The sequence below is a fragment of the Podarcis tiliguerta genome, assembly GCF_965153285.1.
Source record: "Podarcis tiliguerta genome assembly, chromosome: 12".
Lineage (NCBI taxonomy): Eukaryota > Metazoa > Chordata > Lepidosauria > Squamata > Lacertidae > Podarcis > Podarcis tiliguerta.
In genome coordinates this window covers 46,139,506-46,165,614 of record NC_139545.1, presented here as the reverse complement: position 1 = coordinate 46,165,614, position 26,109 = coordinate 46,139,506, and the positions used below count along the sequence as shown (strand labels likewise).

Here is a 26,109-nt window from a genome sequence, read left to right as displayed (position 1 = left end):
ATGCTCTGAGACTGAGTTATCCCAGGTCACACAGTTTGCTATGTCAGTGCAAACACCACCAGGGAGGAAGTCAAATCAGCTTCCACAAGTACATCAGCCTTAAGGTATCAGCACATACGTGGACATTTGTCAATCTTCTTCTGTTATAATTTTTTGGGAGGGCAGGCAGATGCTATGGGAAGTCTACGCGTGACAAATTAGGTACTAAGTTTGTACACCACCCACTCTGATCAGGAATCAGAATTTTTCAGAACATCAGTATAAAATATTACAACCAGTCTACAGTACTGCACCAGGCAGGCAGGCAGGCAGGCAGGCAGGCAAACAGTGGAAAAGAGACAACAGTGGGAAATGGCCATGCCTTTCATCATCCAACCAGTTTATATAGCCATTTTTCAAAACTATTAAGTGTACAGAGAAGCTGAATGCCAGATAAGGGAAAGAAAAGAGAATTTGTTAGTCTCATGTCACATTATTAATTGATGGTGAGAACAGTAGATTGAGGTTTAAATTGATTGGAGGAGCATATTCTCTCTGTGAAAACAACTGATAGGTGTGCAATCCTTGTAATGTTTCATCTAGCCTTGCAGCTAGAGCTCTTCAGAACTTAGACTTCCACATTTTTACTGTGGTATCCAAGAAAACATTTGAGCCCTATTGATATCAGTACAGATCAAATGAACACCACGGTGTTTTAAATTTTATATGAGGAGGGAAGCTAGTTTGCAGCGCTGTGTTTGGAAGTTTTGCAAAAAGCCAATTGCACCTTACTCAAAGGAACAGAAGCAGAAGGCAGACATACTACCTTAACACTTGGATTCACTGAAATCATACAAAGTCATTAGCTTATTTGTATCTTCTCTCTCTGCTAGGAAGTTACACAATAGTTAATGCTTTGAGCCAACTGTCAATTTAAAAACATTTTAAAAGGCTTTTAACAAGTCAGCCAGCACTTTCATTTTGAAAATGTAAAAAAGAAATGAAGAATATCTTTAAAAACAATGGGGGGGGGGCAGAAGCCTTCCTGCTGGGAATAATTGATACAGATATAGCTAAAGATGATGAAAAAATTATATTTGTACGCCATGGCGGCAGCTAGAACCCTGATCGCAAAAAACTGGGGAAAAAGAGACAATTCCAACCAAAAATGAGTGGCAAGACAAACTATTTAGTTATGTTGAATTAGCAAGGATGACAGATGTGATCAGGGCCACAGCAAGCAAAAAATTCAAAAAGATTGGGAAAAATACAGTGAATATTTGAAAAAGCAATGCCCACATATTACTGCTTGGACTTGTTTTAATTAACTTCTGCAAATTGATATATGATTAGAAAAAAGATAATTAAAAAGACTTACAAAGAGAGAAAATAAGTAGACAAATGCAAACAGATTACTAAGGTTGATATTAGACCCGCATAGAGGACGAAGGAAGTCAACAAAGAAAATGGATATGATATTTGGTTACATTTATCACTTATTTTTGAGATATGTGTTTATTTTAATCATTGTTTTCTTTTTCTTCTTTTTTTTGTTAACATTGTTTTTTGTTTTGTGTATTAACATCTTTTTATTATAAGTTTTTCACTTTTTGATGTTTGTTATATGTTTGTATGTCAAGTTTATCTGTCAGAATACAAATTAAAAAATTAAATGTAAAAAAGAAAGCAAAAAAAGATTTTCACAGAGGACAATTACTCTGGATTTGTGGGTATTCAAGGTAGTTAGTCACTTCCTAAAGATGAGTTGATATGAACGATCCCAGTGTGACAGTGAAATAAAGATTTCCAGGGGTCGGAGGGATGGAATCAATATCCAACCAGGGAGTTGGTAGGCTCCCACAAAAGCCAGCTATGCTTTAGTGCAGGGGTAGGCAAACTAAGGCCCAGGGGGCTGGATGCTGCCCAATCGCATTCTCAATCCACCCCGCGGATGGTCTGGGAATCAGCGTGTTTTTATATGAGCAGAATGTTTCCTTTTATTTAAAATGCATCTCTGGGTTATTTGTGGGGCCTGCCTGGTGTTTTTACATGAGCAGAATGTGTGATTTTATTTAAAATGTATCTGTGGGTTGTTTGTGGGGCACAATAATTCATTCCCCCCCCCCCAAATTTAGTCCGGCCCACCACATGGTCTGAGGGACGGTGGACCGGTCCACAGCTGAAAAAGGTTGCTGACCCCTGCTTTAGTGCGAGGATCTGCTGACTCAACAGCACCATACTGCCACAACACAATGAGTAATTACGCAAACACCTCTGCAGGTGCTATCAGATGCTTAGTGCACATCATTAAATGCACAGCAGGACAAACTGGGGCACCAACATGCCCAACCAGTGGAAATGGCCACATGACTGCAAGTTATAATTAGAGTCTGCGATGAACTTTTGCCGTAAGTTGTTTTTTTTAAGGAAACCTACATTTTGCAACCCCACCCCAATTAATTTCGTCAAGAGGCAAGAAAAAAAGCAGCAAAAAAACAACAACTGGCATAGTCTCTCTTTCTCTCTCTCTCTCAAAAGTACTGTAATAAAGCAACCTTAAGAATTTCTTACTGCAGCAATAAGAAGCAAAGATACTCAGTTGTGCCTGAAAGTTTTAGAGAGAAGCTTGTCACAAGAAGCTTGTCCCAAATGGAGAGCTCAAGAAAGAGAGAGAAATTAATCAACAGTAAGCATAGGATTTCAGAGTTTACAGTACTGGGTGGAGCTTTACAAGTTAGCCTCAAATATGCACCACCTCAAGTCTGGGACTTTTCTTGACTGCAACAAAAGTAGACTGACTGCATTCTTTCCTTTGAATGGGCAAGCCAAATATAGCTAGAATGCTAGCAGTTTTTCCCCTGCATAGAAACACCTTGTTTTCTTCCAGATGTTATACTGCTGCAAATTACAAACGATGCTATTCACCAGAAAGCTCACAGCAAAGCAAAGTTAACCTTTGCCACCTATAATTTTGCAACTCTTTTGGCTGGTTTTTTGGAAGTCAAAACAAACTGTACAAGATGCAGTTCGCAGCTTGCAAAACAGCTAGCTTGGGTCTTTAGGAGCATTTCCAACTCCCCATATTACCCATGTCTGCAAGCTTTTTTTGTGCCGTTCCATTTGCAAATTCTTATCTACTACTACTGTTTGTCTTTAAAAAATCATAAAAAGCCTACATGCATGCACATTGAAAAAGCTAAAAGCCAGAACATTTGTCAATTCCTCTTCTTCTAAAGTTTTCAAGATATCACTGAGGGTTAAGCACTGCCCAATCCCAATGTTCAGACGTAGTATGTGTATCAACTCAACCTATCACATTGACAGTTTCCCAAAAACTATAGCAGAGACCAGATGGAACACAAACACTTATTTCTTTGGAATTATATTGTGCAATTATGCGCACACACACACTAAAACACTTATTTTAAAAAAATAGTTTCACATTCAATTTTTGGCTTACTTTAGTCCTGGAATATCCAGAAGATTGGTCAGTCCTGTCCAGTTAATTTCCAAAAGCTGAAGACAAGGGGGAAAAACAATTTTAAATGTTGCCCAGCGCTTAAGAAACAGAACAAAGGGTCATACATTCTGATAGCCATAAGGATAATAGAATCATGGAATTGTAGAGTTGGACAGGAACACGAAGGTCCTGAAATATTTTCCCCCCAAAGTGGGGCTTGAACCCACAACCCTGTGATTAAGAGTTTCATGCTCTATCGACTGAGCTATCCCAGAGGCTAGATGGCAGGAAGCAGTAAGTTTAACACTAACACACATGCAAATTTGAGCCAAAATCTGAAATGAAGGAAAGCATTTGTTTTAGTCCCTTTTTGAGTACTGTCAGGAAGGATACAAGACAAACTATTTATATCTACAGATTAAGAACATCAGGATGACCCTCAGAATAGTTACTTGCATAAAACGTGCTAGGCTGCTATTCTAAAAAGAAATTTACTGTGGAAATCATTACCATTAGAAATCAAACAGGCTAACTCTTAAAAGTGAAGTGTGTTAAGGAACGTAGCTTAACGGCTGCAAAAATAGTTGCTAAACTTATTGCAAGATTACGTAACATTGCACATTAAGAAATAATGCACATTAGTAACATAATGTCAGCTCTAGTTTTCTCTCATTATAAAAGAGGGTATCTTATACTGTAACTGTGGCCTGTTTGCAACCCTCCCTAGCCATTGGCTGCACCACTATGATATCACAGAAAAGACTAAAAGTCATGAGGAAAACAGCCAACTCAACAAAGAGCCAAGCTTCTCACACATACACCCCCCCCCCCCAACACACTCCTAAGCCTTCTTGGAGAACTTCTTAAATCATTCTTTTAATTGCCATATTTTCCCGTCTATAAGATGCCCCCTATTTTTGCAGCAACAACCAATCGCCAATCCACCCTCGGCACTATCCGTGTACAGTGGTACCTCAGGTTAAGTACTTAATTCGTTCCAGAGGTCCGTTCTTAACCTGGGACTTTTCTTAACCTGAAGCACCACTTTAGCTAATGGGGCCTCCTGCTGCCGCCGCGCTGCCGGAGCACGATTTCTGTTCTCATCCTGAAGCAAAGTTCTTAACCTGAGGTACTATTTCTGGGTTAGCGGAGTCTGTAACCTGAAGTGTATGTAACCCGAGGTACCACTGTATAAGACGCCCCCTAATTTTTGACATTATTTTTTTAGGGGGAAAAACCTAATCTTATACAGGGAAAGGTACAGTATTGATTATACAGAACAATTCATCAGAAAAAGCCTAGAACTTTGGCACGCCTATGAGAGCCCCCCGCCAACAAACCTCCTTACAGGCAAGGCTGGCACCACCATTTGAAAGTGTGAGGTGGCTGCCTCAGGCAGCGGATGCTGGAGCAGGCAATGGCAGCCCCCACATCCCAGCCATTTCAGTATTCCTGAGCCGGTGCCCTGGCAATGCCAATGTGTTGGCAAGCTGCTGGCCTGGCCTGGTTGTTCTCCCGGCAAGTCACAGACAGCACTGTTGAGAAAGGCTCCTGACTGTCTGAGCAAGTGGAGAAGCCGCCAGTCCAGGCCACAACACTTCAGCAAGCATACTGCTGCACAAGCACTGCGCTGCTCCTGCAAAGATGCTGGAAGTGCTGCTGCAGATGTTGTTGGAGCAGGCAGCAAGCGAGGTGTTAGAATACAGAGGTGTGTTCCACAAGGGGAAATGCGGCAGCCTTGTAGCTGCCAAACTTTTCTTTCCTTCAGCTGCCCGCCTGCCCATCCCACCCCTTCTGCCCTGAGCAGCGTGGTTTGGGATTTGACAGTCCTTCAGCCATACATTCCCATTCCTCCCCCCCCCCCCATGTGTTTGCTTTTAAATCACGACTGGGAATAATCGCTCAATTCTGCTTCTCTTTTTTGTGGTTTAGTCCCCCCCGCCCTTGGCTCCACATCTAATAAAATTCTTTGTTACTAGCTCACTGCGAAAGATCACATAGTACTGCCAAAGGACTGCTAGCGAAACGTGGCACTAGCAGGTAAAAAGGATGCCTCAGACTTGCCAAGTGTACCAGTCTGCATTAAACTTTAAACACAGTTGTGGAGACGGTAGGGAGTTTACTTAGAAATCACTCATCTTTGTGCCTTTGTTTTAATCTCCCACTACAGAACTGCATCACTCTTCCGCAAGGCTGTCAGTTTTGTTTGTTTTTTTGCTAAATGACATGACTCTCTTGCTACAAAGCACCTCTGGCATATGTATAATAATAATAATAACAATAATAACAACAATAATAACATCATTATTTATTTTCTACCCATCTGGCTGGGTTTCCCAAGCCAGTCTGGAAGGCTTCCAACAAAAGATTAAAAATACATTAAAACATCAGTAATTAAAAACTTCCCTAAACAGGGCTGCCTTCAGACACATGCCTATACACACATATACATATACATGCACATATATACATACACACACACACACACACACACTCATTCAGTATATTGAAACTTCCACGATAGACAAATCTATTAGAAACAGGAGGTCTCGAACACCCACAGAGATTGGACACAGAAGTTTCAAAAAAGTATTACTTTCAAGTTCTTGGGGTTTTTAAAGTGTATTTGTGTCATCTGCTTTAAAAACGTGTTATGTGGTCCCAAGAATGAAGGTAAATGATGCAGCAACTTTGTTGAAGCCAAGCTAGTCTGTGCAAATGCCTTGATCAGAGACCACCTGGGAGGCCGATGGATGCTGCCTTGAGTCTCATGGAAGAAATGCAGCATTTAAATGTAATATGCATCAAGCTCTGGTACTGAAGAGACTCATTGCTGTTCCACTGGTTTTTGTTCAGAAGCACTGCACAGCAGACCGTGGCCTCTTTAATATTTTACAGAGGATGCACACAGACATTTAAACAGATTACTCAAATATAATATACCCAGGCTTGGGAACAGCTAAAATCGAGGGGGCATAATCAATAATAGACATCCAGGTGTTCTAGATTAGATTAATATTGCTTCAAGAGGAAAACAAAGGTCTACTCCTATAAAAAATAAAAATCTACTCAGGTCAAAATGTCCAAAGCTTCATAGATAAAGCTACCTGACAGAAAAGAGCATGGATTTTTTTTCCTCTTAAAAAAAAAAAAAAGACTCATAGGGCAGAAGAACCAGTTCAGTGACCCTTTAAAATAATCTTCAAGCAGGTATTTGCAAGAACAAGGCAGAGTTACTGTGCCCCTTTTGATTAGTATGTGTAACATTTTTTGAGAGAAGCAGTGAGGTGAGGGGAGATCATCACAGAATACTTTTTGGGAAGAAAATGTTGCATATGGTGTCATAGGGCTTATACTCTCCAAATATACACCCTGAAGGCTATATACATAGCAAATTCAATGCCGCTGCCGCCACCCCCCCATACAGTGGTACCTCGGATTACATATGCTTCAGGTTACAGACGCTTCAGGTTACAGACTCCGCAAACCCAGAAATAGTACCTCGGGTTAAGAACTTTGCTTCAGGATGAGAACAGAAATCATGCGGCGGCAGCACGAGGCCCCATTAGCTAAAGTGGTGTTTCAGGTTAAGAACAGTTTCAGGTTAAGAACGGACCTCCAGAACGAATTAAGTATGTAACCAGAGGTACCACTATATATGGTTTTGAAGTGGCGGGCAAAAGATACAGATGTTTCCGACTCTTCCCAAGTGTTTCCAGGTTTCTCTTTTCATATACAGGAATGGTGCTTTCAGCCATCACTAGGGCACAGGACAGCTTTTATCCTTGCCAGATTATGTAACATTTTCCAAGCATGTGCAGCTTCTTATGACAATGGTCTCTCTCTGTTACACACACACACACACACCTGCCCATATACAGAAAGATGTAAAGGGATTTAGTATAGCCTTTACCTTGCCTATCTAGTTTTCTATGCAGAGATTATATTTTTGAAGTAGGAGTTCTCAGGTCCCTCCCCCCTGTGCAGGCTTAAGATGTTTTCACTTTGAATAAAGGGCTGACATTTTCAGCTACACTCATTCCTATTCACCTCAAACACTAATAAAATACAGTAAGCCCGCAACTTCTGTGAACTACCCTGATATCTTATGATGAAGGGAGATATATACCGTATTTTTCGTTCTATAAGACGCACCAGACCACAAGACGCACCTAGGTTTTGGAGGAGGAAAACAAGGGGGAAAAATATTCTGAATCTCAGAAGTCAGAACAGCATGAGGGATCGCTACGCAGTGAAAGCAGCAATCCCTCTTGCTGTTCTGGCTTCTGGAATAGCTGCGCAGCTTGCATTCGCACCATAAGACGCACACACATTTTCCCTTACTTTTTAGGAAGGAAAAAGTGAGTCTTATAGAGCAAAAAATACGGTAAATCTAATAGAAGTAAAAATAATAAAAACTTAGATGCATTTAACTTGAACGTATTCAGCTTTATGAGTTTGGCAAAAAAAGGGGGGCAGAAAGGAGCTGTGCATCTGGGAAAATGACATCAGCAATCTCATTCACCATTCAACCCAATGTGCATCAGCTATATGCGACTTTGGCTTTAGGTGCGACCTGTAGGACGTAACCCCGGCATGAAAAAGAGGGTGGAAAAGTGTGGGGCCCAGTCTGCCTCACAACAGTGGCACAAACACTCCAGCAGACAGCAAGCCAAGCCCATTCAACCACTCGAACCAGCCTCCGACAGGAAAGAGGAGAATTTGAAGTTTGCAGAAAGCAGGCTCTATTTAATAATATGGACACAGGCTTTCTATTTTCTCCTTAAGCTGCCACAGGACTCTCCCTTTCAAACCTTTAATCATAAGGGGGGGGGAGCTATCAAAGGAAATTTACAAATTCTTCTCATGCTTGTTCTGTCATTTAAAAGTCTTCACAATTAGCTGAACATATATCCTCTTGATAAACATGTAACGGCTACGTATGCCATCTTCTGTTACTCAAAGAAGATGACTAATTTTTGCAGCCAGTACAAAGTGGGGGCTATCTGACAAAAATCTCTGCATGGCTCAGAAGGCTTGAGCAAACTCATTAGATAAGTATGTTCAGATTTATTAATTTAGGCTATGTTCCCATATATAGTCATCAAGGCCGGCAACAGATACTGTCTGCGGAGTATGCTGAATTACTGCCAGTTGTTAGTTTGGACTGGAAAATATGAGAAGAAAAAATCCGCGACAAGTTGCCAAATAATTCCTCTGTGCTTCTCCTTACAAAAATACTGAAGGAGAAGCTTTTCTTGGCAGCAACCTCTCTCAAGTTTTTTAGATGATGGCAAAATGACAGTAGTAAAATTTTGATCCAACACAAAAAGTTGTTTCAGATTGTCACATAATTTTTTTGTGGGTGGGGGGAGAGAGAACGAGAGACAGCATCATAAAACTAATCCCCCTAAAATTCTACATTTTAAAAACAATGTAGTCTAATTTATTGCAAACTATAAAACTAGGGGCCCACAAAATACTGGCTGGGCTTACTAGGCTGGCCTCTATTTCTTCTTTTTTACAAACTCCCACCAACACACACATACAGAGTTATTTGGCATGTGCAAAAGGGCTTGCGGGGGGAAAGAAATTTCTCTCATTCATGCGGGGTGAGGAGAATGAAAGAAACATCTGGAAGCAAGCAGACAGCACTAGTACATCTAGTATACTATTAATAATAATTATTTTTATTAATTACTTATACCTCACCCATCTGGCTGAGTTTCCCCAGCCACACTGGTGGCTCCCAATAGAAATTAAAAACACAATAAAACATCAAACATTAAAAACTTCCCTAAACAGGGCTGCCTTCAGATGTCTTCTAAAAGTCAGATAATTGTTTATTTCCTTGACATCTGATGGGAGGGTGTTTTACAAGGTGGGAGTCACTACTGAGAAGGCTACAAACTGGTTCCCTGTAACCTCACTTCTCGCAATGAGGGAACTGCCAGAAGGCCTCGGCTGAACGATGGGGGCGGAGAAACTCCTTCAGGTATGCTGGACCGAGGCCGTTTAGGGCTTGAAAGGTCAGCACCAACACTTTGATTTGTGCTCAGAAAACTTACTGGGAGCCAATGTAGGTCTTTGAGGACCGGTGTTAAGTGGTCTCAACGGCCACTCCCAGCCACCAGTCTAGCTGCCGCATTCTGGATTAGTTGTAGTTTCTGGGTCACTTTCAAAGGTTGCCCCACGTAGAGTGCATTGCAGTAGTCCAAGCGGGAGATAAGCAGAGCAATAACTATCTAGAGTTTCTTCCCAGCCCAACCTGTAGATGCTGGGGACTAAACCGGGGACCTTCTGCATGTAAAGCAGGCACCCTACCACTGAGCTATGGACCAGCTCCTTAAGGGCAGAAATGTCTCTACTTCAGAATGTGGGAAGCTCCGAAAGCTTGGCTCCATCAGGTACCTTCCACCCCTGAACTACGTAAGCTGTTAATTATAAGAATGAACTGTTTAAGAATTGTTGCCAGAGTTTGATTTCCCTCCATCTTTCCTCCATGCCCCTTTCCCCATGTGCGTTAGGATTAGGAAGAGGAAGAGAGGGAGAGGGGACTAAGACAGGGGACTGTATGTTTTCATTGACTGTATGTAAACCACTCTGGGAGCCTTTTTGCCTAAAGTGTGGAGTACAAATTCAAGCAAGCAAGAACCTTTCTAGATCAAGAGCTACATTCCCTAATTCCTCAGAGGCTGTACACTGGAGATGGGCAAGGCTGAAGTCAAAAAGTGGGTAGGGTCAGAATCAGCAGTGCCCCCTTCTCTCTCCCCCACCCAATATTTTTCTCCACTCCCAAACAGGTTACTCGTTTGTTTCATATGGAGAAAAGAAATGGAATACAGTGGTACCTCTGGTTAAGAACTTAATTCGTTCTGGAGGTCCGTTCTTAACCTGAAACTGTTCTTAACCTGAGGTACCACTTTAGCTAATGGGGCCTCCCACTGGCACCGCCACGTGATTTCCGTTCTCATCCTGAAGCTAAGTTCTTAACCCAAGGTACTATTTCTGGGTTAGCGGAGTCTGTAACCTGAAGCGTCTGTAACCTGAAGTGTATGTAACCCAAGGTACCACTGTATAAAAGCTCATATGGGGGAGGGGGAGGGGGGAAAAACCTCAACAGAAGTTCCCCTATTCTAAAACAAGACAGCAACTACATCCCAATAATGCAACTATTACTTATTTAGCACATCCAATACTTCCTTATGCAGCAGTTCATCCCTGGGGCAATGCCCTTTAAATTTATTTAACATGTATTACCCCAGCTGAAACAGTAATCCTTTTTCCAAATAAACCTTGTTTCCACTAACCACAGCAGCAAAGCCGGACAGGATAATTTAACATCTTTATTAGCCACCTGCTTCTTGGGCAGACCAACTAATCCAATTTAAAAAACAGTGAATTTGCTCCAAGTTGTTTTTTTTTTTATGTTAAAAATAACAACTGCAGGTGGTGGCTAGTTTGCAAAGTTTAGCCAAGGAGGTTATTTCAGTGTCCTATGAACAGAGCTAAAATAAGCATAGAACTAACCAAAGGAAAATAGAAATGTTGCCTATTAAACACTGATAGGAAAATGAAATATTCACTTCCACAAATTAAACCCCCTGAGTTGCAGCTTAAATCCTTGCTCTTTTGCTTCACCGAGGATGACTTCTTACAGCCTCTTTCAATACGATAAATTCTCATGTTTGAATAATTGGGTGTTTTAGGAATAATTGCCTTAGCATGGCGAAATCAAAATTTACTGCATCCTAAGAATTACAAGTTTTTAAGGTATTTTCAGGATGCAAAAGCTATAGTGGAACATGTGACCTTCCAGATTGCTGCCGGATTCCAACTCCCATCAGTCCCACTCAACATGGCCAATGGTCAAGTATGATGGGAATTGTAGTCTAGATCACAACAGACTGGAAAAGGCTGCTCTAGTCACATACGCTCCTTGTTCTTATTGAACCCTGGAGCCGTAAAGCTGTTACCCACTATATTCTAGCACAATTTTTCATTAGAGAGATGCCAAAAAACAGAGCGGTAGTATTATGCAGCTGGAGAAATCATGGTGCCTTTCACTTCTTATCAGACTTCCAAGCTTTGTTTTACTCTAATCTCTCTCTTCTTATGATTTGTCTTTTTAAAACTAAGTTCCTTGTACATGCTCAGTTCAATTCTGATCCATCTCTCCTAAATTTATAGAGCCAGAATTTTTATGGCCAGTTCCTCCCTGTTTTGTTTTGCAAAGAGCTCTGCCGTTTCTATCCTTTTCACCCGGAAAAATATTGAAGATCTCTGCTCGGAGAGTGTGGTCTCTGGAAGGATAACTTGTCTCCTTCAATTTACCTTTTCCTCAGCCTGAGGCTGAGCAATTATAAAAGGTGCGAACTCTAATTAGCTGTAGCTGCCAAGATAAAGCAACCTAGAAACTTTTTCTTGTATAAAGTCTGAGGGCAATGAAATATTTCTTATGACGAAGAGCATAAGAACATGAGAAGAGTCTGCTGGATGAGGTCAAGGGCCCATGAGGTCCAGCATCCTGTTCTCACAGTGGCTCACAAGATGCCTGTGGAAACCTTTAAACTTGACATGAGAGCAACAGCATTCTGACCACCAGCGATTTCCAGCAATGGGTCTTGAAAACATAATGCCTCTGGCAGGGGAGGTCAATCATGTGATTTGTCAAGGAGTAAAGAAAAGCATTTTACTAACATTCAGAGACCAGCTATTATTTCACATGTTCTTGGGCTGAATGCTGGCAGTTAATAAAAGTTATGGCCCAACTTTAGCTCAATTTAAAACAAGGGAGAGAGAGACGGGGGGGAGGGGGAGAGGGAGAGGGAGAGAATTGTATAAGGAAGGATAGGAAGCCACTCCATAGGTTCTGCTGAGAAACAAGCTCCAGATCAGACATCTCCAAACTTGGCCCTCCAGATGTTTTGGGACTACAACTCCCATCACCCCTAGCTAAAAGGACCAGTGGTCAGGGGTAATGGGAATTGTAGTCCCAAAACATCTGGAGGGCCAAGTTTGGAGATGCCTGCTCCAGATTCTCCACTCCGTTCACCTCTCCTACTCCAGTTCATGGTCATTAGAACTAGTATGTATCTTTAGGAAGTGCTCCCCAGCGTCCCTTATTTTCCTCTTCCCTCCTCTTCCTGTTTTCCTCTTGTATCATGCCTTTTAGGCTACTGTATAGACACAGACTGTTTTGTTTTTATTGAGCCTACATAAGCTGCTCTGGGAGACTTTTCCCAGCTGAAGAGCAGGATAAAAATGCTTTAGAAACTAAAATACAAGTCAAATCCCACAAATGGTTAAAATCTCTTTCCTTTCTGTACTCCGCTTCCCACACCTGGATATTTTAAGCAAATATTGCATACTCTATATAACTAGGAAGGGTGGGGGACATTCCCTACCTCTAGATGATGATAAGCACTAACCTCCAATTTTAGTTGTTTATAGGATACACTGAAATCAGAGTGACAGCAGAGCAAAGCAAGATGCCAAATGAAAAGTATGATCTTCACAGAAGATGACAGAACAAGGTCAAAGACTTCTTCATCTGCAGTGGCAGGCAGAACTTTACAATACCTCCCCGTGCCCAAACCTATACAAGCTCTCCAGTTTGCATAGCTCTGCAGCAGTTACAGAGCTCTCTGGAATCAGCTTCCAATCAAAATTAGACATGCGCCTACAATTCTTGCCTTCAGGCAGCTTCAGCCATTTTGCAGTCTATAACTGTAAAATTTGGAGTTTTAAAGTTTTGCATTTAATTTGCTCTGTATGGGTGGTAGCCAATGAAGTGTTTCTAATAACACAAGACTTTTGGCTGCAAAATGGAACTTCCTCTCCCTCTCTTCTCCCCGTGTACCCCCTAAATCTGTTATGGGTTTTGCTGCGCATGTGGAAATATTTGTGCTAGCAGAAGCACTTTGTTAGATACTGCCCTACATATTTATTTCTATTATACATTCTGTTTTCCGATATCTTTACCGTACATTGTTTGGGAACATTTTAAATAACAATCAACAAAATAATATTTAGGATTTTGCAGCTCAGAATATTTTGGGGAGGGAAGAAAGAGAGAATGAAAGAGGCAGGCAAAAGAAGCAGGAAATAAGAGATTAGGATCATATAAGAGGGACGATTCCTGCCTATCTGATTTGTGAGCCTTCAAAAAACACTATTCTCAAACTCATTTTCATCTTCTCAGCAACCATGAGGTCTGGATATTTCCCTTTTTGAAATAAAAGTGGAGATTCTCATAAATTAGGTACTAGACCTGCACACCAGATCTGCAGAATATAAGCTGTTTAAAGTCCAATTGAATTATGTTGCACTAGGTTTTTATTTCCTTTTAGTTAATTATGTAATGAAACTAAAACTGAATTTGAGGAGTTTCCAACTACAGCTTGCTTAATAAATGACTCCAGCTTTCAGGAGCAGTGGATATTGGTATATTAAAAGAATGACAACAGATACACCCACCACCATTAAACTTTGATGCCTAAACATGACTCTATCAACATGGCCTTTCATTTGATTATAGAAATTATACTTTGTACAAGCATGAAAAAGGTGGCTGGAATAGAAAAGTGTACTACAGTTTTTAGTTCTCTTACCATAAACATAAACTGACCTTCAACTTTACTGAAGGCAGCAAAACCTTGTTGATCAAGAATCAGCCAGTGGTGGCTCCCAAGGCCAGTCTAGGTCCTGCTTTCTACTCTGGAGGCATCCATACCATACGTTTAACACACATGGCTTCCCGCAAAGAATATTGGGAACTACAGTTTACCCATCACAGAGCTACAATTTCCAGGACACTTGACAAACTAGTTTTCAGAATGCTTTGGGAGAAGCCATGTGCTTTAAATATATGGTATGGATGTGACCAAGGTATGGTGGTTACAGTCATGGACTTGTCAGCAACCCACCGTGGGGGAGTGGAGGGAGGCCTAGTCTCTCCTGAGCTCCTCAAAGTTATTTTCAGGACCAGATTTACTCAAATAGAACCATGGTTGGCCTAACGCTAGGGTGAGCCATAAATTCCCATTCGACATCCCTAGATGTAGAAAATTATTCTAAGCACCCATTTACTGAAGTGAAAAAGCAAAAATCTGTAAGATAGAAAATGAAGAAATATAGATTTTTAACTTACCGGTTTCCTAAGGAAAAATAAAGACAGTGCTCCGATTAAAGGCATATCTCCAAGCAGAGGTTCCAATATAACTCTCATAGTGCCATGAATCTAAGGGGGAGAAAGATTCAGAATACTAAACGTGAATTAATAATATAGAGAACTGCATCGTCAATGGAGAAGTCTGTTAATATACCTGCATACTTAAGGTCTATGCTGAACAAAACGATTGTTAAAAAGTTTGCTTCCTTTTTGGGGTGGGGAAAGGATTGCACAGTTTTACGACATTTGTATCTGTAAATAATTTAGTTTTGTGTCAGGTAGGAAGAAAACGCAGCTTACCTGTATACTTTTCACACCAGCTCTGCAGTAGTACCTCTTGATCTCCAAGTCAATTTCACAATTGCCAACAAAACTGAGAAGCACAAGGACACATTGCAATTTTGTATTAAACATTAAAGCCCATTAGTAGATGACCACTTTTAGAAATCAATGGCAAGTTTACTTTAAAAATCATTTTTCAAAATAGATTAGGCCTAGGCTGTGACCCAGTGTTGCTTTGCTAGATACAAGCCATCAGTAGTTTCCTCTTCAGGGCCTCCTCCAACTCTCAAGCCTCTGCTTAGATTCCAGTTACAAGCAGCAGCCTTTGATTTGGCAGGGAAGCATTGCTAAAGGTGGAACTGCTATATAAACCTTGATGCAAACGTGCAATCATTTCCGCACGAGTTAATGGCCTCCTTGAATCACAGCCCTTGTACAATGTTCTGTAATGCGTTTTTCTACATATTAGAAACCATGGGTTGTATCCAACTAGTATCTACTCAATTGAGGCCAAATGAAATTAATGGACATGACTAACTTAGGTCCATGAATTTCAGAGGCTCTAGCTCCCAGTATGATTAGCATTTGATACAACCCCACGTGTATGGCAAACACTATGTAACATGCACTCCCAGTGCACGTCTTCTCATTGATACTGACCGGGGATGCCAGAAATCACATTTAGGCTCATTATTTAAAATGTTTCGCCAATCCTTATGACGTGCTCAGTATATTCTGTGTACATGCAAGAGATACTTTTTATATCCTTTTTTGTTTTGTTTTTTACTTTTAAACTGATTAGACTCTTTGGTACTGTATTAATTTGCAGTACCAAATATACCTAACTGAAGTAAACAAGACAAATCAGAAAAGGCCTAGCTGGCTGCACCTATACAATTCATGAATGACACTATTGCCCTTCAACCCATATTCCTTGGACTGTGTCTTTGCAATACAGCTTGTATGAAACATGATCTGCTATTTGGACACCAAGTTAAGCAGAACATTTTATCCACCGAGTGCATAATGTCTGTGAACTATGCAAGGCTACATTAATCTGCAGATCCCAAGTATGACAGACAGACATGTTACACATTACTAGGAAGTTTATTAACCATTTGTCCCCATGAATACTTAGAAGATGACTAATGTGGTTTCTTTTCACACAATTTAAAGGGGAAGGAGCTAAAGATTTGTAGTGTACAAGAGTATAAAGGCAGAGAACCATGGTTAGTGCTGCTTGTCCCTATTAAAACCTAAAAAGTTATTGGCCAGAATCCAAAGATCTACTCTAGTCATGCCTAGTAAGATTTTGCCTTCTTGAAACAACAGACTCCTCAGTTCCATATTACAAACTGCTTTTGAACCTCCCCTCAGTTTCAAAAGAGAAGTCCAAAGTCCCCTTATTTGTATGTTTTTTCGTATCTAAGCCAGCCTTCGCCAACCTGATACCCTCCAAATGGTCTGGACTACAACTTCCATCAGCCCCAGCCAGCGCAGGGATCTAGTCCAAAACATCTGGCGGGCACCATGTTGACGAAGGCTGATCTAAGGCCTCAGTGAAACAAAGAGAAAGCATGTTCTACACGTTAAACCATTCAATCAGCCAAAAAACCTTTTAAGCACCACTTCAAGGGAAAATAATAATAATTAAAGTTGGTTGTATGTGAGCTTTCTAGTTAATGAAAAGCAGAGTAGTGTAACCCTCCAATTCATTCTTTATCCTGTCATCTACTTAATGGGGGGGGGGGACGAGACAGGAAGGGGTTGTTTCCAAACATCCCCTTCTTCATGTCTGAGGAGGCACATCTTGTACATTGAAGGAACCCTCGTAAGTCACATATTGGCAGTTTATGCATCTCTACTTTCAATAGGCACAATGGGCCCCCAGTTTGCTCCTAATGCTAAATATGGTTTAGTGGAGCTACAAAAACAACCAACCTAGTGTGCTTTGGCCTAGCAAACAGATGGAGGGCTCTGTCCCCTCTTCCTACTGCCTTATCTATGCAAAAAATGGAGGCGGAGGATTCCTTCCTCTGCAAGCCTGCTTGGTTTTTATGCTGGGCACAGAGAAGGGTTACAACACTCAATTCCTTCTCCACTAGCCTTCTCACTTGCCCACACATAATTCCTTGTCTCCTACAGCTACCAGGGAAGTGATGAAATACAAAGCTGGCTTAGCACTGTGTGGACAAGCCTCCAGGAGATCAGTCAATATGGGGAGGGAATGAGCATGATGTGGGTTCATGGAGGCTCATCCATGTAATGCTAAACTATGGCCATTGACAGACTTGAACAAGAAGAAAGAAAACCCCTCTTCACTGAATTGACAGATCCAAAGATCCAAGAAATTGTTTATTCTGCTCTTACTATCAAAAAATGTGTGTAACTTCTTTTTTTATTTCTGTGCACAATAGTACCTTGCTTAATGTTACATATTCATGCTATCAAAACCCTTAGCGGTTTTCTAAATTTTTTTATCATGTAAACAAAAATGTATTTTCCTGCACAGGGAAGCATTTTGCCAAAAAAAATCCCAATGGAAAATGAAACATTGTTTAAAAATACAAAACTTGAGAAATTTAAACTTGTGACGTATACATTTTGACAGTTTTACCTGATTTGAAGATCTAAGATTATCTGCCTTTTATCCACATTTTCAGTGTACACTTTAACACCATTAATCCTAAGAGGCTAAAGAGAAAAATAAGTTTTAAGTGATTAATTATTCTCTTAAAATCATCCCATCAAGTGTGTAATGCTGTCTGACGTGGACACAGATTCAGAAATACCACCTAACGGAATATGCCCCTCTTATTCTGGATGTGTCACTATGAACAAATTCCGTGTAGGAAAACTGCATGAGTAATAAAAAGCATTAGCATTATACAAAAATGTAGGGTTTCTTTGTCCTATAATGACATATACTGTACCGGAAACACTGAAAAGCAGCACACCTGATCACTTGCGGCGAATAAGAACTGGATCCAAGCAACCTGGCAAGGATGCTTTTGTAAAGTGGAAGAGAATTGGCTCTACTTTCACCATCAATGTATAAGATGCTATTACTGTGTTAAACCTACACATTTCAGCCCGAATAGGCATTTTGCATGCCACCTTCAGTGTTCTACATAAACAGGAAGTTAGATTCCCAACTCAAAGGAGGCAAGAACGAATTTTGTCATTTCTCGTAAATATAATGTTGCTATTCCATACAGTTTCTAGGGAGTTTTGTTTTAGAAACTGGAATAACAGAAAACTGACAGGAAAAAGGAGTGGTCTATAAAATTGCTCCCACCTACTGTACCGTTTCTACTCCAAGTTTGTACTTCAATTCTGTTTAAGAGAGGAAAACAAATGGCATACCCCATTTTGGTCATAACACATCATCCACATTAATCAATGAGCAGAAGCGGTGTTACAAGATCTATCAAGGCTATTTTTGCCCAAATGTTTACAGCGTGGGTTGTGAGATATGGTTAACCAAATAACTAATGTTTGAACTACAATCCGCAGAGCAGATTCATGACCAGGAACAACACACAGCTCAGCTGAGCAATCAACCAGTATCTGCTCTGAACAGAAGTGCTTGTACGCCTGTGCTGTGAGCAAGTTTTTCCAAAGGATAATGGAAAAATGTTGGTCCAATCTAGGCATCTAGACTTCATTAAAAACAAAAGTTTAAATAATCTTGTAACACAAGTAGTTTACAATCTGAAATGTTTCCACTTCTGTTATCACAGCAACACCACAACACCAATTAAGCCTCTGATTGACCAGAAACAAGACAGGAAGAGCAAAGTCATCTGAAAAATTGTAATAAAAAAAATCTACTGCCTTTAGCATAAGGCAAAGATGTACTGGAATACGGGCAACAATATGTAAGGATGTTGCTGCCAATTGACAATACTACAAGACTCGTATAAATATTTAGTTTAAAATAGGTATTGTTTCTTCAAACACACAGTGAGTTGATACAATCATCTCAGTAGTGAAATAAGAAAATACTTCAACAAAAATATCATGCAACACATCAAGTGCATTGTAAGCTGTTTTAAACAGTTCTTAATATTGTGTTTTAATGTTGTAACCTGCCCTGGGAGCTTAAGGTAAAGGACAGGTAATCAATAACAACCAACAACAACAACAACACTACAATCTTCCCTCCTCCAGAAAAGCAAAATGTCGCTTTTGAAATAGTCATCTCCAGGAAAATCTTGCCAAAACACAAACTCTGGTCAAACTGAATAAATGAACATAAAGCTGTTTTTGTACATTACGACCTTGTCCGTAATCACTCTTTGCCCATAATCGCTCTTAAGAAAATAGCCGGCACCATAATTCACACAAGGTTCCAAGTGTCTAGACAGTATTGCACAGTCTAGAAGAAACTTACCTGATCCCCTATATCAATTTTTGTGAAACTGAAGGTGCTCAGGTGGCTGTTTGCTCCTCTCACTGCTGGTTCTATTGTTTCACGGAAAAGTTTCTCAATGAACTGGCAAATGAAAGGCCACATGTGTTTTACAGTCTGAGAAAGAAAAAAGGGTACAGTATTTGTAGGTTCTTGCTGTAACACACTATAGCATAAGTAGAAATATTTCATTGAAAATTTTTATGTACAATTTCCCATTTTATATCACCTTCAGTAGCTGCCTTAGCAGCCTCATACAGGCTACAACCAGGAAAATTCATCTGCTGTGCTCCATATAACTAACATGTCTGTGTACTCCTTTCACTTAACTCTGTCATGTTTTAATGTAATATATAACTACCTAAAATGTTTTTGGACATGCACTCCTATCAGAGATGCTCTGTAGAAGTGAGAAAGTAACATACATAAAAGAATGGGCATCTTGAGGTCTCTGTGGCTATAACTGTCCATGGAACGTTAAGCCATAGAAGAGAAAATCATACTAGAGTCCATTTTCTGTGCAGTTGCACTAAAAGCTGAAAGGCCATGCTTCATATTCTGCAATGGCACAGCATAAGAATTCAAGGCCCCACACTGGTTGCAAGAAGGCAAAGAAAGGAGGGCAGTAAGAGGGGTGATGCAACAAACAGCTGATATCACATCATCTTCCCTTCTCGTAATGGAGTGATGTTGCAGTGTGAAAGTCTTATTATAAATGTGGGGGAATGGGACAAAAACAAAATGTGGCATTAAACACTCCTCTGCCTAGAGAATGAAGATGATGGGGCAAAAGGGCTGCAAAGCACAGCACTGAGAACGTAAGCAGCAGCACCAGGAAAACCTCTCACATCAAACTGCACAGCAAATGGCTACATATGTACTTTGTACATCTATGAAATTTTAAGTACACACACACAAATGAAGGGAGGAAAGCATGAAGGAAGGAAAATATGGAGGTGAGGACTATGATGAAGGGGCAGATTGGACAACACTCTTGCTTTCACACACAACCAGTCATGGACGGAGGATTCTACCTGTGCTGCAGTCATTGGATTACAGAAATCAGAGAAGTTGCCTCATATTGTCCAACTCAGCTTAACAGTAACAAATTGGAGTTTTTCCCTAAGTTAGGACACTAGGATCAACTAAAGGCTTACATCTGCATTAAAAACTTTCCCCCATGTTAATAGGATTGACAAATCAGTTATGGAAAATAAGCCTCTCCAATAAATTATCTGTTCATCACCCTGTGAGCTTTCCCTCTGCAATACAGACTCAGGAATTTCATTTGAGAAGGGACCCCGAAAAGCCGTAAGGTTCCCCATCACTTCTCCTGCAAATATATGAGAACTAATTAGCATGAAGTTATGGCTGCCAACATGAGGAGGAGGAGTTGATAAACTCCTTTCTATTCTCTTCAAGTCCCTTACAATATACTTTGAGCCTCTGTACCAAGTATAGGTAATAAGAGTTGGTCAAAAGACAAAATGACAACGCGAAAAGGCAATAAAAGAACTTCCAGGCAAGGAAACAATAACTTACCTTGTTCAGCCATTCTGCTCTCTCTGTGTCTGGAAAGTGCACCTAACCAAAAGAAAAATGGAAACGCACAAGGTCACAATCACTGTGAACATGAGTCAAGGGCTTCAAGGCTGATGAACTGCGCCATACAAGTTCATTACCAGGCTTGAAACGTTTTCTACAGTTGTCGGCCAAACCCGTCACCTGGTGACCCTGCCACTGAAACTACAACAGGGTCATGGAGTACCATAAATATGGTATAATCCGGTTTGGTAATTGCCGGTATCTTTTTCACATGGAGAAATCATGGGGCTGGTTGTCACGGCTAATTTAGTCTGTTAAGTAATAATGTCCAGTTACTATTACTGGCTCATACCAGGAGACTAGGGATAGTTTGTCTATTTTGCTTGCTCCCAAAAATTGATATTCTTCCGTTACCCCTGCAAGTAGGTTGTTCTGAAAGCTAGTTATCCCTGTGCCTCCCCAACCCCAACCTTCTTATTACCCATCCAAAGATAAATTCTGACTGGTGACCTTTTAACTATTATCTTCAAATGTTAGAACAGCATTGTGTATCTGATGCTGCCATTGTACGCTGTTCTGCCAAAGGTTCATCTAGGTTTGTGCATTTGCCCACCCACAAAATCATCACACCGTTTGCAGTTTAGCACTAATCGTAAATCATTGCACTGTCCAAATCGGTCAGTTACACCATAATCTGAAGTGGTTTCTGGTCATGGTTTGGAGGGCAAGCCTGGAAAAGAGTGTTCAGATGTAAACACAACCTATGCTTTGCTAAACTACCAAGTGAAGTTGTGCTTGAAAGGAAAACAAGTGTGCGCGTGCACACAAGTTATATCTTATCCTCAAGGACCATGGTTTGGAAAGTCATCTGAACTGAACTATATTCTACAGGCAGTGACCATTTTGCGTGCATCCAACTGACGGGCGACTGAGAAGAGGGCAGAATGGGGGCATAGCAGGGCTGGCTTACGCACACTCCACTGATGCGCCCAGGGCCCAGGAATGGAACCCCTGCACAAAATGATTATCTGTACAGTGGTACCTCGGGTTACGTACGCTTCAGGTTACAGACTCCGCTAACCCAGAAATAGTACCTCAGGTTAAGAACTTTGCTTCAGAATGAGAACAGAAATCGTGCTCCAGCGGCGCGGCAGCAGTGGGAGGCCCCATTAGCTAAAGTGGTGCTTCAGGTTAAGAACAGTTTCAGGTTAAGAACGGACCTCCGGAACGAATTAAGTACATAACCAGAGGTACCACTGTATTTCAAAATGTTTGACAGATATTTGTTATCAAGCCCCATCATAACCATAGTTAGAACCTTGGCAGCTGTATATATGTACCATCTCTCCCTCCTTTTGAATGCAAATTTCCACCAATCTACCTACAGTGGCCTTAATTACGGTTAAAAAGAACAGTAGAGAAGCCACAGATATAACTATGGCTTGCTAACCAACTTTGATCCATAGTTAAATGATCAAGTGCAAGCATAGGCAAACTCAGGCCCTCCAGATGTTTGGGACTACAACTCCCATCATCCCTGACCACTGCTGCTGTTAGCTGGGGATGATGGGAATTATAGTCCCAAACATCTGGAGGGCTGGAGTTTGCCTATGGCTGATCAAGTGCATACATCCGCACTGTTCTATTTCTTAAAACTACTGACAGTCCACAAATAAAAAAACCACTTCAATTTGCTGGCCTCGTTCTCTTCAAGCTTAGTTGGTTTTATTTTTACTGCTAGTGCTGGCTCATTGTGGTAAAAAAAAAAAAAAGGATGACTGATAGACACTGTTACTTTAATAAAAGATTTTCTAATCTGCTTGGTCATAGACATTGTTTCTTTAATAAAGGATTTTAAAATTTGCTTGCTCATAGACTTTTATTTCATCTCAAATCTGTAACACCTTCACTAAAAGGGCTATTTGCTCCAAACAGTTGTCATACGTAATGAGCTTAAGTACATGAGAACCATCAATAATGTATACCGGGTGCTTCTAAGTACTAGAACACAATATTTTATTTATATAGAGTTCAAACACATGGGGCAATCAAGTCTAAAACAAACAGACAGTGACAGTATTAAAAGGGTGATGTCTCCACAGAATTTTTTTAGGCTATTCATTTATGCTTCAGAAAATTAAGTGTACCTTCTGTGCTCTGAATGAAAACTAGAATTTAACCCTAACTAAAGGACACTAGAATCGATCTACCTGGGAAGCAACTGAGAAGTGAATGGAATAACCTGAAATATTTATATAATAGCTGAGATCTTCCTCAGTGTTCTAGCCATTTTGTCCACAATGGTTAGTAAAGTAATGCCAGAGCTCTTTGCTGTTTTTACATAACCTTTTTTTGTGTAGCTCTTAACTCTGAAGCAAACCTAGTAAACTGAAAAAGGTGTTGTAGTTGTTTTTAGCACATTTTTTTTAACTATTTCAGCTTATAGGAATTCAAGTCTCTAAACCACCAATCAGCTACTTTTCTTAAAACCCTCATTTGCAAAACATTTACTGTATTTAGCCCCTTTCAGACAACTGTATTTAGCCCCTTTCAGACACAACTCCTTTTTACCCCTTCAGCTTTGTGGCTTTGATTACCTTTTCATTTACAATTAAAAAAAAACTCTTTCAGCAACAAGTCATGGACTAGCTTACACCGGGTTAAAACATAAGATTACAACAATAAGCGGAAATGTAAAGAGACCAGTTTATGAACAAGTGATGCATACATGTTTTAAGGTAATTGTAAAGTTATTCTCTCCAACAGAGAGCACTCAGGAAGTTGAATGCCTATCAGTTCAACAGTGAAATGGCGACACGCAGGAAGCTGCCTGATATAATAGCTGAGCAATGTATACACTGAACGGCAGGCCCTAGCGTAGGAAGAGAAGAAAGAAAGAAAGAAAGAAAGAAAGAGGGGAACCTGAGTTCTGTCCTGACTTCCACCACTTCAGGAGGGGGCTCTCCTCCTCCCCTTTCCTGCTAAGGAGAGAGCCTCAATGGAGGCTGGGGAGGGCTTTCATCAGCCGAGGGGGAAGGCAGAGCAGGAGGCGGCAGCATCTAAACACTCCAGAACCTAAACCACCCCACCTGGGAGGTCTAAGCAGCAACAAGGGCCTTATAGCATCCTCTTCCAGGCTGACCTGAGCTCTGGACAAGAGCATTCCTCTTCAGCAACTGTGCTGTGGGTACCACTGGTTCCTTAAACAGCTATCTTCCTTTCCTCTTCTGAATACTCTTCTGTGTGCTTCAGTTGCCAGTTCCTCCCCGAACCTCTAATTCTAATGCATCATTATTTTAAGCTATGACAAGTTTTACAGCATGTTCAAACACCATGAGAAATGCAAGCCTCTGTTCTATTTTAGGCATCAAACATATCCTAGATATCACAACACCGTCAACCATCCGCAGGCAGCTAGTTCTCAATTTGTATGTAAACACTGCAAGAGGTTCAACACATTTCCTCCTTCGGTACCCTGTAGCCCTTCTAGGAACCAAAAAGAGAAGCACTTAACAAAACACTAATTGATACAGATGGTGTATTACAGTCCTTCCGTTCTTGTCTGGCATGTACCCTTTACAGTTATCTGCAATCCATACAGCCTTACTCTGGGCAGTGAAGGCTGGATACATAGGGAGAAACATACCGTATTTTTCGCTCTATAAGACGCACCAGACCACAAGATGCACCTAGGTTTTGGAGGAGGAAAACAAGAAAAAAAATATTCTGAATCTCAGAAGCCAGAACAGCAAGAGGGATCGCTGCGCAGTGAAAGCAGCAATCCCTCTTGCTGTTCTGGCTTCTAGGATAGCTGCGGAGCCTGCATTCGCTCCATAAGACGCACACACATTTCCCTTAATTTTTAGGAGGGAAAAAGTGAGTCTTATAGAGCAAAAAATACGGTACCTCTTCCTCAACGAATTAACAACAACAAAAAAGTGCTCAACATAAGTCAGGGGAATGACAGTCTCTTGGGAAGAGCTCTGCTTAGCTTAGCACAACATCAGGCACATCTGAGCTGGAGCAGCCTATTGAGGAAAACACGGCGCAGGCAGGCAGAAGTTGCTTTTTTATCCTGCGTAAAATTTGGACTCCTTTCTATTCCAAATACATTCATGGCCCCATCGTAAAACCTGCTGTGGGGCAAAGCACCAGTAAGTGCCTAAATAGCACATCTAATGTTGCCCCACAAAATCCCTAAATAAAGATGCAGGGAGTGAAAAGAGATTTGTTTGTTTGTTTGTTTGTTGTCCCAGCAGTACCAAATGCTAAAGAGAGGCTAAGCTCTCAGAAGCGAGGAGACAGCAATGGCTGCTTCTGGGGTGAACAGAAGCTTTTGTCCTAGGGTTGGGGATGAACAAACATGTGAAGTATACAGTATGTGAAATGTGTGATTGCCAGTTATTGCAGCCATGAATCAATCCACTTCCAAATCAGGTAATTTTCTGTTGCATATTGAGCACAGTAAAGCAAAAAGCAAAACAGGTGATTAAATATCCTAGCTTGAATCCGACTAAGATCTTCTTGGAGCAGGCCCACTGAAATGAATGAACCCAAGTTAGCCATGTCCATTAACTTCAGTGCATCTACTGTGAGCAAGGCTAGCACTTAGATACAACCCTCTGTAACCCGCTGTTTCTTCTTACACACTTCAAATTTTGTTGCCCAAACTTATCGGTCATTTGGCCATTGCCAGAAGCGGAATTTACATGTTCAAATGTGAAATCCCTACAGCATGCAAATGCTTCCGATTAAAGCCTTACAATTTCTAAATAAGCGTGTTCTAGAACAGCCTTGCTGTACACCTACTATTCTGAGTGGGCTGCCAAAAATGCACTGAATTTTGTTGCACTGCTTGCCTGTTACCTGCTGGGTACAATTCATGGTGTAACTCATTGGTAGGCAAACTAAGGCCCAGGGACCGGATCCGGCCCCATCGCCTTCCAAATCCGGCCCATGGACGGTCCTGGAATCATCGTGTTTTTACATGAGTAGAAAGTGTCCTTTTATGCAAAATGCATCTCTGGGTTATTTGTGGGACATAGGAATTCGTTCATATATTTCTTTCCAAAATATAGTCCAGCCCCCCAGGAGGTCTGAGGGACAGGGGACCGGGCCCCTGCTGAAAATGTTTGCTGACTCCTGGTGTAACTTATACAGCATTTTCTCCTGAATGAACTCTTCCCCAGCAGTTACTTGAGCAGAGACTAGGGTTGAGTTACATCACCCTAACTCTTGAAACTCCCTTTCTAAGGA

At 41.0% G+C, this 26,109-nt stretch overlaps 1 protein-coding gene across 4 annotated transcripts in view; it reads right to left on the bottom strand.

Annotated features, from left to right (window-relative positions):
- ESYT2 (extended synaptotagmin 2) overlaps positions 1–26,109 on the bottom strand; it is a 68,896-nt gene that overhangs the window by 30,687 nt on the left and 12,100 nt on the right. For all 4 annotated transcript variants that reach the window (XM_083406199.1, XM_083406200.1, XM_083406197.1 and 1 more), the window contains exons 2-7: positions 20,851–20,892; positions 19,291–19,425; positions 17,512–17,588; positions 14,913–14,985; positions 14,592–14,681; positions 3,440–3,495 (exon numbers count right to left, since the gene is read on the bottom strand). In XM_083406199.1, coding sequence (XP_083262325.1) covers positions 3,440–3,495; positions 14,592–14,681; positions 14,913–14,985; positions 17,512–17,588; positions 19,291–19,425; positions 20,851–20,892 — 473 coding nt within the window. The remainder of the gene's footprint in view (positions 1–3,439; positions 3,496–14,591; positions 14,682–14,912; positions 14,986–17,511; positions 17,589–19,290; positions 19,426–20,850; positions 20,893–26,109) is intronic.